At 47.1% G+C, this 20706-nt stretch overlaps 2 protein-coding genes across 7 annotated transcripts in view; one reads left to right on the top strand and one right to left on the bottom strand.

Annotated features, from left to right (window-relative positions):
• LOC126529774 (protein shifted-like) overlaps positions 1-20706 on the top strand; it is a 384912-nt gene that overhangs the window by 331948 nt on the left and 32258 nt on the right. The window lies entirely within an intron of this gene.
• Positions 12655-20706, bottom strand: part of LOC126529780 (5-demethoxyubiquinone hydroxylase, mitochondrial-like) — a 52556-nt gene continuing 44504 nt past the window's right edge. For both annotated transcript variants that reach the window (XM_055070009.2, XM_055070010.2), the window contains one exon: positions 12655-14512. In XM_055070009.2, the coding sequence (XP_054925984.2) occupies positions 14232-14512 (281 nt within the window). In that variant the 3' untranslated portion in view covers positions 12655-14231. The remainder of the gene's footprint in view (positions 14513-20706) is intronic.

The following is a 20706-nucleotide window of genomic DNA, read 5'->3' as shown; positions in this document are numbered from 1 at the left end:
CAACTTTTGTACAGTAACAGGAACTTTTCTGCAACCTGGAGCACAGTAAAAAAAAAAAAAAATCCGCAGTTGAAACAACTGGAAACCCATATTGCTAATAAGTGATACAGCGAGGCACATAATGCAACTTTTGATGGCTTGGCTTTGTGTGTTTCTTTCTACATCCTTGTTCAGTCGCACTTACGCATTCTATCATGGATTAGCTCACCAATTATTTTTCTGACGTGTTTTAACTAAATTAACCAGCACGGTGTCATGCGCGCACAGGTAAACATACATTTCGCTTGATGATAACGGAAACTTGCTGTCAAAATTATGCAGTCAGGAATCGCGGCAGCAGCAAGCACATTGACTTTCATGCATCTCTTGCTTGTGTGTGAAGTGATTTTAGAGAGAATGGAAGAGATAAGTGCAGTGCCGTAACTGTCTCTCACAGGAGGACATCTCAACAGCACTGCACGGGGAAAAGGGTGTGGGGAGAAAAAGATGAGAGAGGAAAGGAGGAGGCGGCAAAAAAAATAAAAATAACATAAGCGAATGCGGGGCTCAAAGCCGCGCTCTTAGTTGTGTCGAACTGCAAAAGTGAAGTAGTGCCGCAAGCGCACTCTTGACGAAAGACGAGTGGGCAACAGGAAAAAGCAGCGCGTTGGTCGTGTCGCAAGGCAGTCCCAAACGCCGAAACGAAGAACACAAGTCCGTGCGCTCCACACTGAAAGCAGGACAGTGAAGTAGGAGGTGCCCGAGCGTCTCGACATCGGCACAGTTGCTGCACACGGGGCTGCCCTTTCCCTGCAGCCTATGTAGTCTGGCGCGAAGTTACTAGACTATAATTATAGCTTCAGTCGTAAAACTATCCGCCCGCGCGCTTACAGCCGCTGTCGCCACTTCTGTGACAGCCGCCAGATGGCAGCGCCATTCCATCGAGCTCCATCGCAGACGCCTCGCCGCAGCCTTGAGCTCGTGCGGACGGGCAGTTTGCGCGTGTTTCACGCTCGCTGGCATCCTCCCTTGTACGAATTAGTGATACCATGAGAAAGCGGTATCCACCTACAGCAATAAGATTAGTGAGTCAGTTGGTTCATGCTGAAAGAAGGGTAAACTGCACGAAAGGAAGAAACGCATGCAGCGAAGCGCAGAATCTGCGTTTCTAAACGTCGTGTGTTTCTTCCTGTCGTCTTAACGTTTCGCGCAGTTTCTTAACGTTTCGCGCAATTTAGGCGCAGGAGCCTGAAGATCTGGCCAAAGTGCGTGATTGTAGGGTGATCTTCATCCACACCGAAGCTTCTCACCACGCCAAAGAACCGCTACAAAAAGAAAGATGAGGTTAGTCTTTGAACGCACAAGCCAAAAAAAAAAAAAAAAGAAGGAAACGAAGAAAAATCGTCTGCTCTTACACTCGGTGAAGATGGTTAACCAGCGAAGCTGAAGCGTGCGGCCCCTGTGTTTATCACTAGGTTAATCCCGAGGGTTAATTATAGTATTTCTCATTTATGAGGTTACATACACAATCGGCTGCGACGGAGAGAACGACGTCACTGACGGTATGCCCGCAGTCCGCCGTTATCGCTTGCGTTCGGTATCTCGAGTTTGCTCGGCGGCGTGGTTAGCAGCCTTCGTCCGCTATTTGCCGCTTGTGATCCTTCGAAATTAAATTTCTTCAAAATTAAATCTGTTCGTTACGTAAGGCAATGAGTGGCTCATACTCCCTTAGGCCGCTCGGCACCGCTACCACCAATTGCAATACATCCCTTAACGTATATCATTTACTCTGGCCGTGCTCGCAAGCTCACATAAACTCCGAACCGCACATGCGCAAGTTTGAAGAAGCAATCCGGAGCGAAGAACTCGCTTCCCAACTCTGGGCCGTCCAGCAGGTCCGCGACGCCGCCAGGAAACTCAACCTCCCGGTTCCGTCGTGGGAGAGACCCACTCCGGCCTGGCCAGCTTTCCGAAACCAATATATATATATATATATATGTGTGTGTATGTTACGAGGCGGAGACAAGCACGAATGCTGTTTATGCAAGGCGAATACTGAAGGCACCAGCCGACACTAGAACGTGGCGGCTGAAGTGCCCCGACAACACTACTTCATCGTCGTCTCTTGTCTGCACGTCCTGTTCTGCATCGCGACACTATGCTGCCCCGGTTGGAGCACCAATTCGGTGTAAGCGATTATGGCCTGGCAAAGACATACACGTAGGGCTTTAAACGGGAGACATGAACAAAATTGGTTCTTGGCTGCACGGACGATGGGACTGGCTCTTCGGGAGCGATATTGTCTGCCACATCTAAAAGCTGCCGCAAGATTCGGTGGGGACTCGAATATTGCGACAGAAATGTTTCTTATAGGCCCACACGATGACCTGGTCACCACAGGAGCACGAGGGAGCCAGGTGTATACTGCAAGTCCCTATGGTGCGTATTCTAACAGGACTTCTGGGAAGCCTGGGAATCGGTGAAGCGAGCGCGGGCAATCTGAGCAGCCATAGAAATCCCCTCGCGGGCATAACCAGTGTGTGGCTGTGTGACCTGTGGAAGTACGGGATCACGGCCGAACAGTAGATAAAACGGCGAGTAACCTGCAGTGTCATGGTAGGATGAATTGTACGCGAAGGTGACATATGGTTGAAGGAAAAAACCAGTCACAAAAGACAAAGGACAAGAAGAGGTATTCACACCACAACGACTGGACTATCAACTGAGCTTTATTAGAAACGGCATAGTCCGAGCAAGGCCTGCAGAGCATGCGCAACAGCAGCATCACTAATCAGAGAGCATTGAAAAGACATAACATCTATCGTGACCAACCTAAAGAAAGCAAATTATTTTTCAAGTAAGCGCAACGAGGTTGAACTAATGCAGTCGTCGCCTAATAACCTGATGTAGCACATTTCCAAGATTTCTCGCTCTTTGCCCTTGCCTCTACCAAGAATCATTACATTGCTGAACAATGGGTAACAGCCACATTAATCGCAATAACGAGGCAAGTTTTCACCGTCATCGGACCCCAGGGAGGAGCGGTGCTCACGCAGCCGGTCAATAATACATAGACCGGTTTTGCCTATGTAAACTCATCGCATGTGAGAGGGAACTTATACACCACCTGTGTGACACATGCCGTGACAAGGTTTTCGTGCTACGTTGTGCAAACGTGCTTCCTTGCCCTGCCTCGAGAAATGCGCGAGCACAGACCTGAAAGCTTGCAAGGAGCAGAAAACACTGAACTTACTACCCGCTTGGCCGCAACCTTTTTGATGTTGTGGCTCAATTTATGCACATACGGCATGACTTCGAGTTTTCTATGTTCCGTTGCCCCAACATCTCCCAGCTTCATACGTTCTTTCTTAAGCTTCTGAAGCAGCGATTCAGCCACCTCTTTCAAAAGGGGCTGCGGGAACCCTGTGGCTTCCAAACGTTGGAATTGTATGTCAAAGCCACTTTTAATAGCGTGGTGACAGCTTTTTTCGAGTACATATTGCACAAACAATTCATTGCAATCCCTCTTTTAACAATACTGTATTTGAGTGTGTACTCAAACTATGTACCAAGTTTTCTGGATGTCAACCCTTCTGCAAAGCGTGACATGTGGCAGAGCGACGTCCCAGTCCTGGTGGTCTGGAGAAACGTACCTAGCTACCTTGTCGGTAAGTGTTCAGTTCAGTCGGTCTGCAAGACCGTTAGTCTGTGGATGGTAAGCAGTGGCTATTTGATGCTCAGTAGAGCATAGGTGGAGGATATCATCAATGACCTTTGACAAGAAGTAACATCTGCGATCCGTGAGAAGCTGACGTGGAGCATGGTGGTGCAGGATGACGTTGTGTAGGAGGAAATCCGCGACGTCAGTAGCACAACTTGTAAGCAGAGCTCCTTTAATGGCGAAGCGCGTGGCGTAATCGGTTGCAACGGCGATCCATTTGTTGTTTTCAGTTAAGAAAGGGAAAGGGCCAGGTAGGTTGAGTCCCACGCGAATGAACGGCTCTGTGGGAATATCGATGGGTTGTAAAAGCCCAGCTGGAGCCATGGGAGTGGGTTTCCAGCGTTGGCACAAATCGCAAGCAGTCACATACCGGCGCACAGAGCGGAAGAGATCGGGCCAGCAGAAACGGTGCCAGACTTGGTCAAAGGTGTGAGTAACACCAAAATGCCCAGCGACGGGTGCGTCATGGATTTGTTGAAGCACAATGCGTTGAAAGTGCCCCGGTACGGCCAGCAGTAGGTCAGCACCATCAGGGCGCAAGTTGCGTTTGTACAGGACTCCGTCGGAAATAGAGAAGAGATTCGGGGAAGGATCAAGAGTTGGTGAGGTTAACCGACCCATGATAGTTCACAGAAATGATGGTTCGCAGCTAGCCCCATGATGGTTCCGACCCATGATGGTTCGCAGCTAGCCCTTTCCGTTCACCTATGAATGTGCCACTAATCTCACAGGCACTACTTCTTTCGTTGGCTTTTGGCGAAAATCTGCTAGATACTTCCTCATTCTTTTGCTCTGTACTACCTACAGAATTATGAGACAGCTGTTGTCTTTGTGCCTTTAGCTGCTAAAAATATTGTATCTGTTTTTCCAACGCTGCCTTCTCTTTCTCGTACTTTTGCTCAACTCGCCGTGGTTGCTCAGTGGCTATGTTGTTGGGCGGCTGAGCACGAGGTCGCGGGATCGAATCCCGGCCACGGCGGCCACATTTCGATGGGGGCGAAATGCGAAAACACCCGTGTACTTAGATTTAGGTGCACGTTAAAGAACCCCAGGTGGTCGAAATTTCCGGAGTCCTCTACTACGGCGTGCCTCATAATCAGAAAGTGGTTTTGACACGTAAAACCCCATAATTTAATTTTTACTTTTGCTCACATTTTTGACGCTCACGCTTACGTGTTTCTTGTACCACCTCCCAACATGTTTCTTGTACCACCTCCCAAGCAATCTCAATGCTTTCATCATCATTGCCACTATCTTGAATAGCCTTTATGATAGCTGGCTTTTTCATCTGTTCGTCCGCCTCAACTCCCAAATCGTCGCACACCAATAACAAGTCTAACCTCGTCAACCTTCTAAGACCATGGCAGCTGCCCCGACTGGTGGTTAGAACTGCTTTCCTTAATTTGTGCAAACACACAATATGCCACAAATTCCAGATTCCTAGAACTATCAAAATAAGCACAACATTTGAAGTCTGGCGAATCAAACGAAAAAAAAAAAAAACCACGCACTCACTTACGGTTACAGCACCCTGCCATCTGGTTCATTGGTCCGCTGTTCTCGGTTCCTCAGTACTCTCTGGGTCGAAGGCTCGCTCTTTTTCGCTGTTCCCAGTTCCTCAGGACTACTTTGGACGAAGGCTCTTTTTTCGCTGTTCCGGGTTCCTCAGGACTCTCTGGGTCGAAGGCTTTTTCTTCTTCTTCGGTGTTCCCAGTTCCTTCGGACTTTTTTGGACGAAGGCTCTTCTTCGCTGTTCCGGGTTCCTCAGGACTCTCTGGGTCGAAGGCTTTCTTCTTCGTTGTTCCCAGTTCCTTAGGACTTCTTTCAACGAAGGCTCTCTCTTCTTCGCTGTTCCCGGTTCCTCAGGATTTCTTTGGACGAAGGCTCATCCGTAGTGCTGCCACCAGTTGTTGGATCTGGAGGACAATCCCAATTGCTGTCCCCCAGATATTGGGCCTTGCCATTGGGTGCGGGAGTTGACCGAGGTTGAGGAGTACTTTGAGATGAAAGCTGGAGGTTTATTTACATTATTTGCAGTGAGAGTACAAAGAAATTAAAAGTCATAAAGTCATTACGGGCCGGCAGCAACTCGGACGCTGCGGCCCGTGGCAAGAAGCTCGAAAGAGATGAATGAAGGAATGCTCTCTTGCTCTCCCGGTCTCTGGCTTTTGACTCCTTCAGTGTCTCGAAGTCACGTCACGTTCAGCCAATCGGCAAGCCCGCTCAGGTGGCGTTATTTTTGGCCAATCAGCGAGCCCGCTCACGCGGCGTCATTTTCGGCCAATAGTAGGCGCCCGTGCGAATGTAAGTCACACCCGGCGCAGAGGGTCGCTCCTTGGGCTCCAATTGCCCGAGGGATTACTTGTCTGCGGTATGGCCTTCTTGGTCTGCAACTGCCGTCACAAAGGCGGACGGGTTGGGGGGGGGTTGCTCCCAGGGCTTCACGGTGCAGTACGGCCGTTGTTGCCTCGCGGCTTGCAAGCGCCGTCACAATAGGCAGATGGGGGGGAGACAGGTTGTCTTCGAGCGACCTTTCAGAGCTGCAAAGCAGCTTTCCTCGGGACCCAGGTTACCTAGAACCGTGCCAGGCTCCCGCTACATGTTCAGGAAGAGTCAAACAGTGGTACAATAGCTCCACATAAAGGTGCACGAGGTGGGGGACGCCAACTTATTTGGACGTGCTGCGCCTCGGGAACGTGCTAGATGTGCTTCTGCGCTCCTTAATTAGGTGTGACGTGATTTGATGTGGTCTGGTGAACTCGAAGGAGGTTCAGGGAAAAGTCCCGTATCTAACAGTACCTGGGCGACCACGTCCCGCACGCTAGCATGAGGATTGAGGCCATAAATGCTAGAACATCCGCACGTTTAAATGCTAGGACTCAAAGATGGAGTTGTCCGCCGCTGTTTCTGGAAGCTGCCGGTTTGTCTTAGGTTTTTATCATTCCTGATGATAGTCAATGCGTTTCATCTACCGGCACACTTCCAAGACTAATATATATAACTGCGGCCTTCCTCTTGTTGCCAGTTGCAGCTCCCAAGGCAAGGATCATGTTTCCCTTCTGCGCAATAGAGAAAGACATGGCGACTGGGACGAAACAAAACGCACCTTTAAACATTTGGATTGACGTCGTCAGTTCGCTTTAGTGGTGATAGCTTTTGTGGCAAAAAAAAAAGAAAGAAAAAAAGAAAGAGGAAGAACCATCCGCGCAATTTATCTACGCAAGGACAACAGCTCTCACAGATTGTTTCTAACACCAAACGGGACATGTTACTTCAACCACGGTGTGGCAGATAAGGAACTAGCTCGATCATGGTGTTTTTCTTTATTTCCTTTATTTCGTTTTGGCTTACTCAGAAGGAGCCTGTTCGAGGGCGCAGCTTTATCATGCGGGTGGGAGCGCAGTCACATGGTATTTTTCATATTTTGCATGGTTTATTTGTCACTAGAAAAATATTAATACACAATTAGTACATCGCTGAAAATACAGCAGTTAGATATCCCTTCGCTGTGCCTACAAATGCGTCGTTGGCACTTTTGATAATTAGAATAGTATGTCCTGTGCTAGATAAATAATTACAATTACCTAATTAAATCTCAGTAATGAAAAAAATTACTGGAAGCTATTCCACTGTACCGGAAAAATATGCTCTAGGTTTTCTTCAAGTAACACAATTGCTCTTTTTTCTTAATCTCCGTGTGTCATAGTTAATTGGGACACCCTGTACATATTTATGATCTGTGCATGCAACTGACGATGTTTCCATCCCTAATAAGATGTTGTAAATTGTCATAAAAGTTCTGTTTATTTCATGAGTCGTTAGCATTGCTCACTGGAAAGAGAAGCAATACTGGGACACATATTATTCATATGCATTTGAGACGCCGTGTTGATAAAAGACTGCCAAAGGGGTCACTGAAGTCTGCAGGTTCTTTTCAGGGTCAAAAAAGTACGCAAAGCAATTTGAAGAAGATGAACATACAGCAACATATTCTCTAGACGTAGGCTACCCACACCTCTAGAAATAATTTGTAATTGGCTACCTTCTTCTCTTTCAAAAAATATAATACTCTTTGTCCTGTGTATATAGTTAAATATATAGGATATGTGCATGGTGTTTACAGTGTAAATTTAGAAAAATGTGGAACTGAGAAAATACGAATGAGGCAGCTGGCCGCTAGAGCTCCTAATGTGCTTGTCCTCCTATGGTCAGGATTTGCAGAAATAAAGCGAAAGTATGAATGAAAAGCTGTGCACGTCCGCACCAACAATGACGCAGTAAGCTATTAGCCACTGCTTCGTGTTGTCTTTTTCGTCTCGTGTGTTCCTTGCAGTAACTTCTCGCATAATTAGCCACAATAAGATTTTAAGTGAAAAGGTTGAGGCAAGTCAAAAGGAACATCAAATGATGTGGGCGACTCTGGTAATGGTAATGACATTTCTGGCAAAAACTCTGGTAATGACATTTCATGTGTGTGAAGGGATAGGCTTTGACATCGAAGGGGGGGCTCTGTCCCCCCTCCCCCATGCTGGGCTGCTAAGCATGAGGTCACGGGAGCGAATCCCGGCCACGGTGGCCGCATTTTGATGGATGCGAAATGCAAAAACGCCCATGTACTTTGGTTTAGGTGCACGTTAAGGAACCCCAGGAGATTGAAATTTGCGCAGTCCCGCACAACAGCGTGCCTCATAATCAGAAAGTGATTTTGACATGTAAAACCCCATAATTTTATGTTTGGAAGTTTATACGGCTGATAAAGCTACTATCCTTATTTCCTACAGAATGTTGTATGGTATGTGGCGGTTAACTCAAAAGGAGAACAAATAGCCTTTTAAAGTCCTACATACCTCGAGGTCCAAGCCACTCGCAGGTATGCAACGGACTTTTCAGACCCCTTATTTGAGCTGAAACACGATGAGATAGAAACCCTTGCCAACTTGAATAACGTCAGCGAAACCCACATCTATACTGACAGCCTCGGCGCAGTTAAGAATCTCGAACAAGTAATGAAAATGTTGTGTATTTGTGAGCAGATACGCAAAATTGATAATTCTACACGTGTCAACATCACTGACGACGGGGTACAGGCACATGGTCATGAGCAGAGCAACGACCTTGTGGGCCATTGCTTATGGGCCATTGCTCACTCTTTCTCAACACCTGTAACTCATCATCTCTCCCTCTCGTGACACACGCGTGCCTGCTCCTCTCTCCACAATCTTTCTCGGATTGAAGAAGTCTCTCTACAGAGACTTCGGGCCAGGGCGGTGCTTACACCAGCCATCACTTGGGGTCACTCATACGAAGCTAGTGCCCAAAGTCCTCCGCTCCTGCGCTTGCAGTGGAAGGCCGCCATCTACTTTGGACGTGCCCATGGACAAAGACAATTCGCGAAAGTGTGCTCAAAAGTGTCAAATTTAACAGTGATCAAGCAGAAGACTATGAAATATGGACTATGGACAACACATATTATAAGTGATTGTTGTAGTAGCTCTATGAAATGGGCCCGCATGTTTATATTTAGCTCCATTATGACGTTATGCCGCGTGGCAAACCAAGCGTAAAAAAAAAACGCATTGTGGTGGCTATCGAATGTGGGACGCATAAACTGGATGAGATATTATTGTTATCTAATTAAACGAACCTGAGTGATGCTGCTCAAAGGAAACGACCATGCCATTTGCAAGTATTACCACCGTACAATCTGAATAAACGGTCCGGACTGCAATCGATACCAGTGGGCTGCTGCTTATCACATGTCTGTGAAGTCTGAAAACCTTTAATAAAGCACATACATTAATAACAGAAGTCCAAGAAAAACAATGGCCTCCTTAATTTACAAAAGGAAATGACATGTTAACTACGTTTGTCGGTTATATATGTACATATATAGATAAAATATTTAGCCGCGTTGAGCGCCCCTAGGAGAAAAAATACAAAGTATATGACCAGATTGCAGTTGCTCCATTTATGCGTTTCATGCTGGAATGCACCGTGGTTGATTTTTTGCCCTCTGTGGTGATCGCTGTAACTTCAGAGTGTGTGGGACGTGGCAAACCCAGTGCGCCAAACCTACCCTCCTTCTCCACTCGCCCGCCACATGCCACCGCACGCTTCTCCGTAAATTCCGCGGCGTGCGCTCCTCCTCTGGCCCTTGCGCCCCTTTCCGATTTTGGGGACACTCAAGGTAAATATTAAAGGAACTTGCAACCAATTTTCATGGTACCCATTTTTTTTTTGTGTGTGCAATGGAAAGCTTACTGGTCAGAGTGTCTAATCACGAAGTGCTAATGTGGAAAACACCGTGGAACATTTTTTATCCAGAATTTTTCTATCTGCAGTGAAGATGGTCGTTCACTGGAAGCATGCTGAAAATGGTGATAGGTGAACGCAATAGCAATTATACTCTGGCATTAGTAGGAGGCAGAAAACAAGTGTGGCCGTGCCGTAATGAAGTGCGATTTTCTTTAGCAAGTCGATGTCTCTGCGATTCAGGCTTTCCGGATTGCTAAACAATTTCTACGATAATTGCTATGTGTTTTCAAGGTTTCCTGTCCAAGCACTCAAAACGAAACCATTCGGATCGAAAACAAAAGGACGCCTTTCCACGTGATACACTGTTCAGCGTGTTGCCGTAGCCACGCATGCGTTTTTGCTTTCCAAAGCATAGAATAATGGGCGATAATCTAATAATATACCAACTGCAATTTTAAGCAATATTTAAGCTGTACTTAAGAACAGTGGACTTACTTAGGTACAGTTATCTCACAGAATATATCCGAAGTATCAAGTACTGCCAGGTCTCGCCACTTGCTGGTTCTTGAGACTTTTTTTGCCAACTTAGAATTATAATTCCTACTTAAATCGCGAACAGTGTGCTGGTATCTATCACTATAAATCATGGTCATTTCATTTTTGTCAATGTTTCAACACATTTTGGCCAGTTGTCAGCCCCTTTAGGGGAAGCTAAAGTGATAGATCAATGCTCAAGGACGCCTATGGAGTCAATATTATCGTCAACAAAGATTTAATAATTGAGAAATTGAGGTAAATACAAGATTTGCGACTCACCAGGAGCATTCAAGTACTAGCCCGATGACGAAGGCACTCCTCATTTTATTTCTATCGCTAGTACTCATCTTCTCATAATAAAAAGATAATTGCATTGCATTATAAGACGGAAGAAAAATGCTATTTGTCCAGTTATATTTGACGCTTAGAAAAAATAACTCATTGAGGTTACCCTTTACAGCGATGCGGGTGGTCAAAAGGTTTCGTTTTTGCTGAACTCTGCACTGCCCATGCCTTTCTATTTCAGTAGTTTCGTTATTGCACAGTGCTGGGCTGGATTTGGTCCAACAAGTGCACGTAGCAGAGATTTCCATGTTTGTGTGATGTCACAGATAAAAGCAGCTGCATCGGCGGGTCCCGTCTTCGCTCGGTTAATCTATGGCGGTGCGTTTGCGTTCTTGCGCAAAAGAAAAAAAAAAAACGTAGTGCCATCTGTCGGGCGACATTGTACTCACAGAGGGTTGTAAAGGGCAGAGATAGTGTATGCAACGTCACCACTTCCGTGCTCGGGAGCGGGCGACTTGAATTGGGTATCCGCACCCTTTAGACACAATTTTCTCTTGAAGTATTTTCCTCGCACAAAACAAGTGCTGCGAGGTTTTGGAATAGCACTTTAACAGTCTACCTTGAATAATATTTGCCTTTAGTGTCTCTTTAACCTCACTGATTCCAAAAAAAGAAAAGAAAGCATGATAGTCTGAGGAAAGCCATATAAAAGACAGATAATTTGTGCTTGGATGTCTTTGTCAGCCAAAATGCACAAAGTGCACTGTCCTCTCAGGGTTATCACTTCAGAGAAAGGCACCTGGCAGCACCAGGTCAACGTCTACCTGCAACATCATTTAAAGTCACCCGCATTTGATTATCCCTCTTACAGTAGCTTGAACGGAAGAGTTGTTTCAGTGTTCCTTCCCTGTTTTTGTTGCGCTGCACAAACTATTCAAGAATATGTACTAACTAGTCCGTGAGCGGTGCCTCATAATCTGATAGTGGTTTTGGCCACACACAGCCCCATTATTCAGTTGAAGTTTAACACTTGTGCAACACTGAAATGTGCTGTGTGAGGCAATGCTAAGCTTCTTGGAGGTGACGAACAGTGGCACACAACAATGCCTCAAGCAAACACCTCTCGCTGTGTGTTCAGTGTACTACACAGACAAACAGCAGTGGTGTATGCAAGCTAATGTTTAACATCAACTCCCCACTCTCATATGGCACTGAATGCTGAAGAAATTAAATGTTCGCCATCTACATCACTGCTCATTATTGTCAATCAAAGCAAACAGCACAGAAAACTTTCCTTACACAGATTCCCACAGTGCGTAGAATCCGCATGACTTCTCTCCTTTGTTTGTGGTATTGTGCATTCCGCATTTTATTAGTCATTGGAGTGAAGAAACACGCACTGCAAAGAGGCATTTGTGCATGTGATTGTGCTTCTCTTGCTGGGAGCAGGTTCACCAAACTAGGCCATTCTAAATAGACAAGCGCAGGCTATAGTTCATGCACCTGCAATGATGTCTGCAAAGTATTACAGTGCTTTGCCCCCTACCTCTTCCCCCAAGAATATTAGAAGTTTCGAACCAAAGCCAGCGTGTCCGTGGAGAAGCACCACTTCAAACCAGAGAGTCAATGTAACAGACACTAACTCGTTATGATGTATATCGCACTCCTAGCAACATTGCTCAATATGACTCGTAGCTTCAAGAAATCGTCCAGTGCAGTACGCACAACGCTGCCACCGGGAATGTGCCACTCAGCAGAAAAGGCAGAGAACAAGATAACTGGAGGCGGGGCTCGTCACGTGAACCCGACCTGGTCTTGTGGCTCCAGTTGGGGAAAAGGAGGTCAGGAAATGTCACTTGCAGACACTACACGAAACATAGGGTATCTGATGATGATAATTTATTGGCATACTCTCTGAAACATGGCAGTGGCAAATGGTCACCTTATCGGCTTGAGTTACTCGGGTATGCTATACATGTTTTTCATTCTAGATCCATTTTTGTATACATCTTTTTAACCTTTTCTCTCTTCCTCAAAACTTCTCTATCTCGTACCGTGCTATCTATGCCTGCAACAGATCCGGTCGTATCAATCTCTGCCCTGCTTTTTCTCCACCAATACTCTAAATATCTCTTGCTCATCTCTACTGCTGACTGGCTAATGCTTCCATCCTCTTTAAATTCAAGCGCTTCTGGAAGGTGTACATTACCTACAGGTATCAGTGTATCAAGTGTAAAGTATCAAAATCCGGAGTGGTCTCCAGATTTTTGTTGTAGCATACACATGCCTCATCTTGTATTAATATCTGCTCTGGTATGTTTTTGTCCTTAGGCAACCAGCTTGAGCCTTAAATAGCAAGGCACTGCCCATTGTGTTATCATACAAATTTTCCCTTCTAATTTCTTTCTTCCCATTCTTGTAAATCTCCAGGATCTTGTTGTTTCCATTTTTTGCATCCTATTTACTCTATCTCACTTTCGATTACCATAACTGCGTCATCTGTGTTGGCAGCTACTCGCCTCCTGGTGGTACAGTAACACGGCATTCAGTTTTATCTCATTCAATAACAAACCAAGTTGAAAAAATTTTTAGAACGGTCCCTGCATGGCGTTTTAAGTCTTTCCGTGTATAACTAAAACTTGCAATGGGCGCTAGTGAGGGGCCCTTTAACAATAACATTAGAAGAGGTAAATCAGGGGCTCGTGAATCTCACACTCTATAAGAAACAGAAAAACAGAATGGCGACCAAGCTTGTTGCTATCAAAAGGATTGACGTTCAACCAATGCTTCCGGCTGGAAGTCCAAATGTCGGCTACCCTTCGATCGGTGTTCTTTTTTTCTGCTTCTAATATGAATTTACTTCACTGACCAACCGAGATGTCCCATTTTCAATTTAATCACTACTACTACACATGTTGGAGTCCTAATTTGAAAAAATGTCATATGTAAGTTTATCAATAAAAATTGGGGAACCTGGGGGAATTGCTTTCTTAGTAGCTGGCACATGACGCTGACAATAAATCCCAGGGGAGCATTTATAGCAGAGAAGCTTTGCCTTCCCTCATCTGCAGAAAGACAACGATTTGATTTTAATTTGCAACAAGGGAAATGAAACAACCAAGCCACCAGTGCATGACACGTGCCCAACCGAGCTTAGCTGGTGGCTGTCCTCACGCCATTCATTTTATCACACGTCCAAGCCCTGACAGCATTAGTCAGAGCCACTTGCAGCCATAACTCGGTATTTCTGAAGCGAAAAAATTCCTTCACCATGAACGCCCCAGAAGTAGACAGAGCCAGCAAAAGGGCTGCATGGTTTTAGCCTTTCATCTGCTTTAAATTACAGACTTGTACAAATGTTTGTACTCGTTGCACCACATGTATTCTCACAGTTGTTTTATTTATGAACCCGTCTGGGTCTGCCTTGCACTGCGCCCACCAGATTTCTGTTCACTCAGACCCTTTCGGCGACCCAAATGGCGCCACGGCAGCCGGCCTTGATGGCAGCTGTGAGCAGAGCATATAGTGGTGTCCCTTCGGCACCGTGTTCAAGAGCTGTGTCGTGGTGTGCCTGCTCGTCGTCTCGACACCGGCGCAGCAAGTCCAGCAGTTCGACGTGATCCTCGCCAGCATCGGCCAGCAGTTCGCGGATTTGGTTGTCGTAGTGCTCCGCGATGACCGACTCCACCGCCACCGTGCAAGCCATGGCACCGCGATGGCCCAGCAGTGCCGAGGCTGCACACATTCTGTCCTTACTCGACACCCTTGCATACACACATGAGCTGCTAAACAGGTATGATCAACTGCAAGCCTAAACAAAAATGCCTCGTTTCGAGCAGGTCGTACAGGAGCCCGACCAGGCATCACGCAGCATGCGCTAAGACTGCTGTTGTGTATTGTCCTGCTCTCACTGTCTATTGCAAGAGGCCAAGGTGTAATTCACTAAGTGGTCTCGAACAATTATTCGCAGAGCCATGGTAAACATCGTACAGCCTCATTCGAGGAGAAGTGCGGCCTCATTACAGATGCACCCAGTTCGTCGATGATCGCAACAAGATGAGGCATCAGTAGTCAAGCCAGGACAAGGTGGACTTTAATTTACCGCTGTCTGTACCAATGTAATGTGGTGCACAGGACCTGCTAAAACATGAAATAGCCACACCCAGCACGAAATGATGATGAAGAAGGAGAACAGATGTTGACACCGTAGCAGCAACTACCTCACCTTGACAGAACAAAATTTCAACACTTTCCTTAAGATGTCGATTACATCTGTTTCATTATGGAGCATTGAAGTGATGGCCCGACATGTGGTTTGAGTTAGAACTGCTTGGCCTGTTTGGTGCTTGCTGAAATATTTGCGACAAAAAAACCCCACACTTAAAGTTGCACACTGAAAGCCACACGGGCGGTAACTTAGGTAAAAGAAATGCCTGTGTTGTCAGCATTTAATGGCATTTCCCTCGAAAATCAGTGAAAAATGACACTTAATGGGATCGTGACACTTGTCAGTGCAGCAACGCCAAAGAAGAATGGGGGCTGCAATGTGGGCTTTTTGGTATGGGATCGTAATAAGGAATATTCTAGTAGCGCAAGCAGAATCATGGACACAAGAAGATGCACTTCCAACAACAGTTTACTTATGAAAACCAGAAGCACGTGTACCATCTACCAATAAAAAAACGTTGCTGAGCTAGTTGATCTATCACCTGAACTGAGGCGCAGGAAAAGGACGAGAGAAACAATGTGTCGGTTCTCTCGTCCTTTTGCTGTGCCACAATTCTGGTCCATAAACCATCCTCCAAGCATATCACATGCATAGCATAAATACATATCAGCAATAACAGAACTTGCTTAAGAAGCGTCGAGCTCAGTGTAAGTGCATAAAATTTGGCTCCTTGTCTGACGGTGCTCCTTGTTTCACAGGGACCTGAATAACAATTGAGTATGAGCTGATTGCAGACACTATAGTGTAACCTGTATTATCAAACCATCTGCAGCCAGGTCATGGATTTTCTGCCTGTGTGCTGAGCTTGACTCTTGATAACCATTGTGTATAGTGCATTTCACATTTTTTATTGCTCATATTGCGAGCAAAGTATTCGTACCTCACTTCCTCATCTTTACATATCATCATCAATTCATGTCATCATCGTATCTGTACATATCATCATCAGAGCCACGACTTATTTGTTGTCATAGCACGGAATCTTCGAAAATAAACAAGTTTCTTACAAGTGGTGGAGGCTGCTTCTTAGTCCTCTCACGATTTCTCCCTGGAGCTCTGCTCCGGTGGTCGCATCACCGCACCGTGTTACAATGACCAGTCAAGACCCACCCTGTACAACTAATGCTGCCGTCTCTGCCCAGTCTTCTTCCATCTGGACAATCAACAGCCATTAGTGTGACCCACAAGTATTTGCTGGCTTACACGGGGAAGACGTCGAAGACTGGCTCGATATCTAGTCAGCGATTACAATACATGGAACAATTCATTCAAAAACCTTGCAAACCTTGGCATCCCCACCGCCTGCTCTGTCTCCCGACCTGATTCGGCACCCATTGTCATGTCTGCAACCTGTCACGACCAGTATTTCGCTCTCAGACCACGCCATCCTGCTGAATGGCGAACCCCAGAAGACAGATCGATCTGCTTCCGCTGCCACCACGTTGGTCATATATCCCGCCACTGCCGTACCACCTGGATGCCGCAGCACAGGAGTTCATTCCATGCTCCTAGCCCATATGCCGACGTTCGCCGTTATTCACCTCGCCGTCTGTACCCTACTTCTGATGCCCCTGACAGCCAGCCGCTCCTCCGTGCGATCGCCGTCGCCTCAACGCCATCGCTCCCAGTCACTCCAACCTCGTTGCTTTTCCTCGCCAAACCACCGGACAGAAAACTAGGCCATGCAGCTCTTGGAGGTAGTGCTGCATCACGTTCGTCCTGTCCAAATCCTCCGTCGTTGTTGGTGTTCCGTTGACAGCATTAATTGATACTGGAGCCCAAGTATCCATAATGAGAGCTAACTTATGTCGTCGCCTCAAAAAAGTTATTACGCCTATCATCACTCGAGCGGTACACGTTGCCAATGGCGCCGCTGTTGCCATCAGGGGTATGTGCACTGCTCGCATAGGAATTGCTGGCCGCCAAGTTCTAGTCCTGTTCACCATACTGACCAGTTGCCCTCATGACCTAATCTTCGGGCTCGACTTTCTGACAACGCATTCTGCCCTCATCGACTGTTCCACCAGTTCGCTGTGCCTCGAGCTTCCTCTTCTTTCAGGCGTTCGCCCTGAACTACCGAGTACCCTCTGGACTACAGCGTTTGTTCGCTTACCTCCAAAAGCCCTAACCTTTGTCGAATTGGCTTCAACAGCATCAGTGCCTGATGGCGATTATGTCACCGCACCTATTCGTGATGTCCTCCTGGCGTGCGACATCTCTGTGCCACACACCATCATAACCCTTGCCACTAATGGGATGTGTCTCCCCATTTTCAATTTTGGCTTGACGAAGCAAGTGTTACCTGAAGGCAGAGCGGTGGCCATGCTATGGCCAGTGACAGACGACCACGTCACTGCTTTTGCAGCCAACGCATCTTCAGATCCTCCTTATTACCCACAGGATGCCTTGAATCTGGACGGCCCATTACGTCCCATGGTCACTCCGGACCTCGCACCTGACCATGCAGCCGCCCTATATCGCCTTTTGCTTTCCTACCGCGACATATTTGACACTGACAATCTTGTTAAGCATCAGATAAACACTGGTGATGCTGTTTCCATTCACCACCGACCGTATCGCGTGTCCACGGCCGAGCGGCAAGTTATTCAGCAGGAAGTAAACAAGATGCTCGCCAGACAGAGGCATTGTTGAGCCTTCGTCGAGTCCTTGGACGTCGCCGGTCGTGCTCGTCAAAAAGAAAGATGGCACGTGGCATTTCTGCGTTGATTACTGCCACCTACATCAAATTACTAAAAAGGACGTTTACCCTTTATCACGAATCGATGAAGCTCTTGATTGTCTTCACGGTGCCAAATACTTTTCATCCATCGACCTTCGATCTGGTTATTGGCAGATTTCCGTCGATGAGCAAGACCATAAACAGACTGCCTTCGTCACTCCAGATGGCCTCTACCAATTCAAGGTTATGCCGTTCGATTTATGCAATGCCCCTGCCACATTTGAACGGATGGTCGACTCACTGCTTCAAGGTTTCAAGTGGTCAACTTGCCTTTGTTACCTCGATGACGTCCTTGTGCTTTTCTGTACATTTGAGACGCACCTTGAGTGCGTCGCAGCTATCGTTGACGTCTTCCGCAAGGCTGGGCTCCAATTAAACTCATCGAAGTGCCACTTCGGGCGCCGACAGATTGCAGTGCTAGGCCATCTCGTCGATGCCCGGAGTACAACCCAACCCAGCGAAGGTTCGAGCAGTAACGGATTTTCCTATACCTCAGTCTGTCAAAGACGTCCGGAGTTTTGTAGGGCTCTGTTCTTATTTCCGACGGTTCATGAAAGATTTCGCAGCAATCGCTCGACGAATCACTGAACTTCTGAAGAAAGACGTGCCTTTTACGTGGGGCTACCCTCAGGCTTCCGCATTTTCATGCCTTATAACGATTCTCACAAATCCACTGGTCTTGGCCCACTTTGACCCGTCCGCACCTACAGAGGTCTGAACCGATGCCGGTGGTTATGGAATCGGCGCCGCATTGATGCAACGCCAACACGGACACGACAGCATTATAGCCTACGCTAGCCGGCTCCTGACAACTGCAGTGCGCAACTATTCGATTACCGAGCGCGAATATCTTGCTGTCGTCTGGGCTGTTTCAAAGTTTCGCCCATATTTATATGGCAAGCCCTTCTCAGTAATCACAGACCGTCATGCGCTCTGTTGGCTTTCGTCGATCAAGGATCCTACTGGCCAGCTCGGTCGTTGGGCCCTCCGACTACAAAAGTATCCCTACACAATGACTTACAAGTCGGGGCGCTAACACCAGGATGCAGATTGCCTCTCTCGGTACCCAGTCGAAGACGCGACCTCTACATCTGATACTGACACTGACGCCTGTGTTCTCTCTGTTTTTCCACTGCTCCATGTCATCGATGAGCAGCGCCGTGACCCGTCCTTGCGTATCATCATTGACCGCCTGGAATTGTCCCTTGCCAACAGTTACCTTCGCTTATTCACACTTCAAGATGGCGTATTCTACCGCCACAACATTCACCCCGACGGCCCTGCTTGTGATAATCTCCGTGTGATCCCTAAACACCTTCGCTTGGCTGTTCTCCGTGAACTTCACGACCTCCCCACTGCCAGTCACCTAGGTGAGTTACGTACCTACGACTGGATCCGCCGATGCTTCTTTTGGCCAGGGCTTGCTCGCTCCGTTCGAAGATATGTAGCTGCGAGAAATACCAGCGACGCAAGACACCATCGACGCTCCCTGCTGGGTACCTTCAACCATTCAACATTCCCGCAGAACCATTCTTTCAGGTTCGTTTGGATTTACTTGGCCCTTTTTCTCTTTCTACCTCTGGAAACAGGTGGATCGCTGTGGCCACGGATTACGCCACGCACTGCACCATCACCCGAGTGCTTCCTACAAGCTGCGCCACAGATGTCGCCGATTTTCTTCTACGTGACGCGATTTTATTACATGGAGTTCCACGACAACTTCTCATAGATCGTGGCGGGACATTCCTATCAAAAGTTATTGCGGACATCCTGCAGTCCTGTGCCATGAGGCACAAACTATGTACGTCATACCATCCGCAAACAAATGACCTCACGGAGCGTCTCAATTGCACTCTCACAAACATGCTCGCAGAATATGTCTCTTCAGATCACACTGACGGGGCCCTCGCTCTACCGTTTGTCACATTTGCTTATAATTCCTCGTGCCGCGACACAGCCGGTTATTCCCCATTCTTCCTTCTGTTCGACCGAGAACCAGCAGTGCCCCTCAACACAACCCTCCCTGTTCACGCGGCACCAACCAGTGAATAGGCACTTGACGCCATCGCCCGCTGTGCCCACGCAAGGGAAATTGCCCGTGACCGCCTTCTGAAATCCTAAGAGAGTCAAAGGCGCTTGTACGACCAGAAACACCAAGACGTGCACTTCCCGGCTGGTTCTTTGGTGCTTCTATGGTCTCCGTCGCGTCAGGTCGGCCTGTCAGAAAAACTGCTGTCTCATTACACAGACCCATACAGAGTGCTTCGTGCCGTGACTCCCGTCACCTACGAGATCGCCCCTGATGCCCCATCTGCTTTCCAGTCCAGTGATATCATGCACGTTACACGACTGAAGCAGTATCACACTGCTAGTGATGACATTTAGATGCTCTGGGACGTCGCTTCTGCCGCCGGGGGATTGTGCTACATGCGCGTGGTATTTGATTGCTTGAACGAGGCGTGTGGGCGCCATCACTCGATAAAAGAGGAGGAAGAACGAACTGGGCTCGTGCTGTGAATCTAACCAGTCAGCGCTGCAACCGCTGTTGTAAATATAACCTGTAAATAGTTGCTCGTCTTACTGACTCCTCCTTTGCGTAACAATATGTACAGATATGATGATGACATGAATCGATGATATGTACAGATGAGGAAGATTAGATGTGAATAATTTGCTTGTAATATGTTTTAATATGCTTGTGCATGTGCTTGCGATGCATTTTAGCAAACGGTATGAGTGCAGGTGGTATTATAAAAAAAAAAACAAGAACTGTTGTTGGACGTTATTGCTGTGTGCATTTTCTTGTGTTCTAGCTTGCACTGCAAGAATACTTAAGAACGACTGCAAGTAGGGCAAGTTGGAACAGATTCCCTAAAAATGATGCAACAAAAGGAACAAGGGCACAAGCAAAGAACAAAAAGGATGCAGCACTCTCACGACTGAAAACACCTTATGCGAAAG

Source organism: Dermacentor andersoni, chromosome 9, assembly GCF_023375885.2.
Source record: "Dermacentor andersoni chromosome 9, qqDerAnde1_hic_scaffold, whole genome shotgun sequence".
NCBI classification, from domain to species: Eukaryota; Metazoa; Arthropoda; class Arachnida; order Ixodida; family Ixodidae; genus Dermacentor; species Dermacentor andersoni.
Note: the sequence above shows the minus strand (reverse complement) of the source record. Positions and strands in the feature narration are given on the sequence as shown.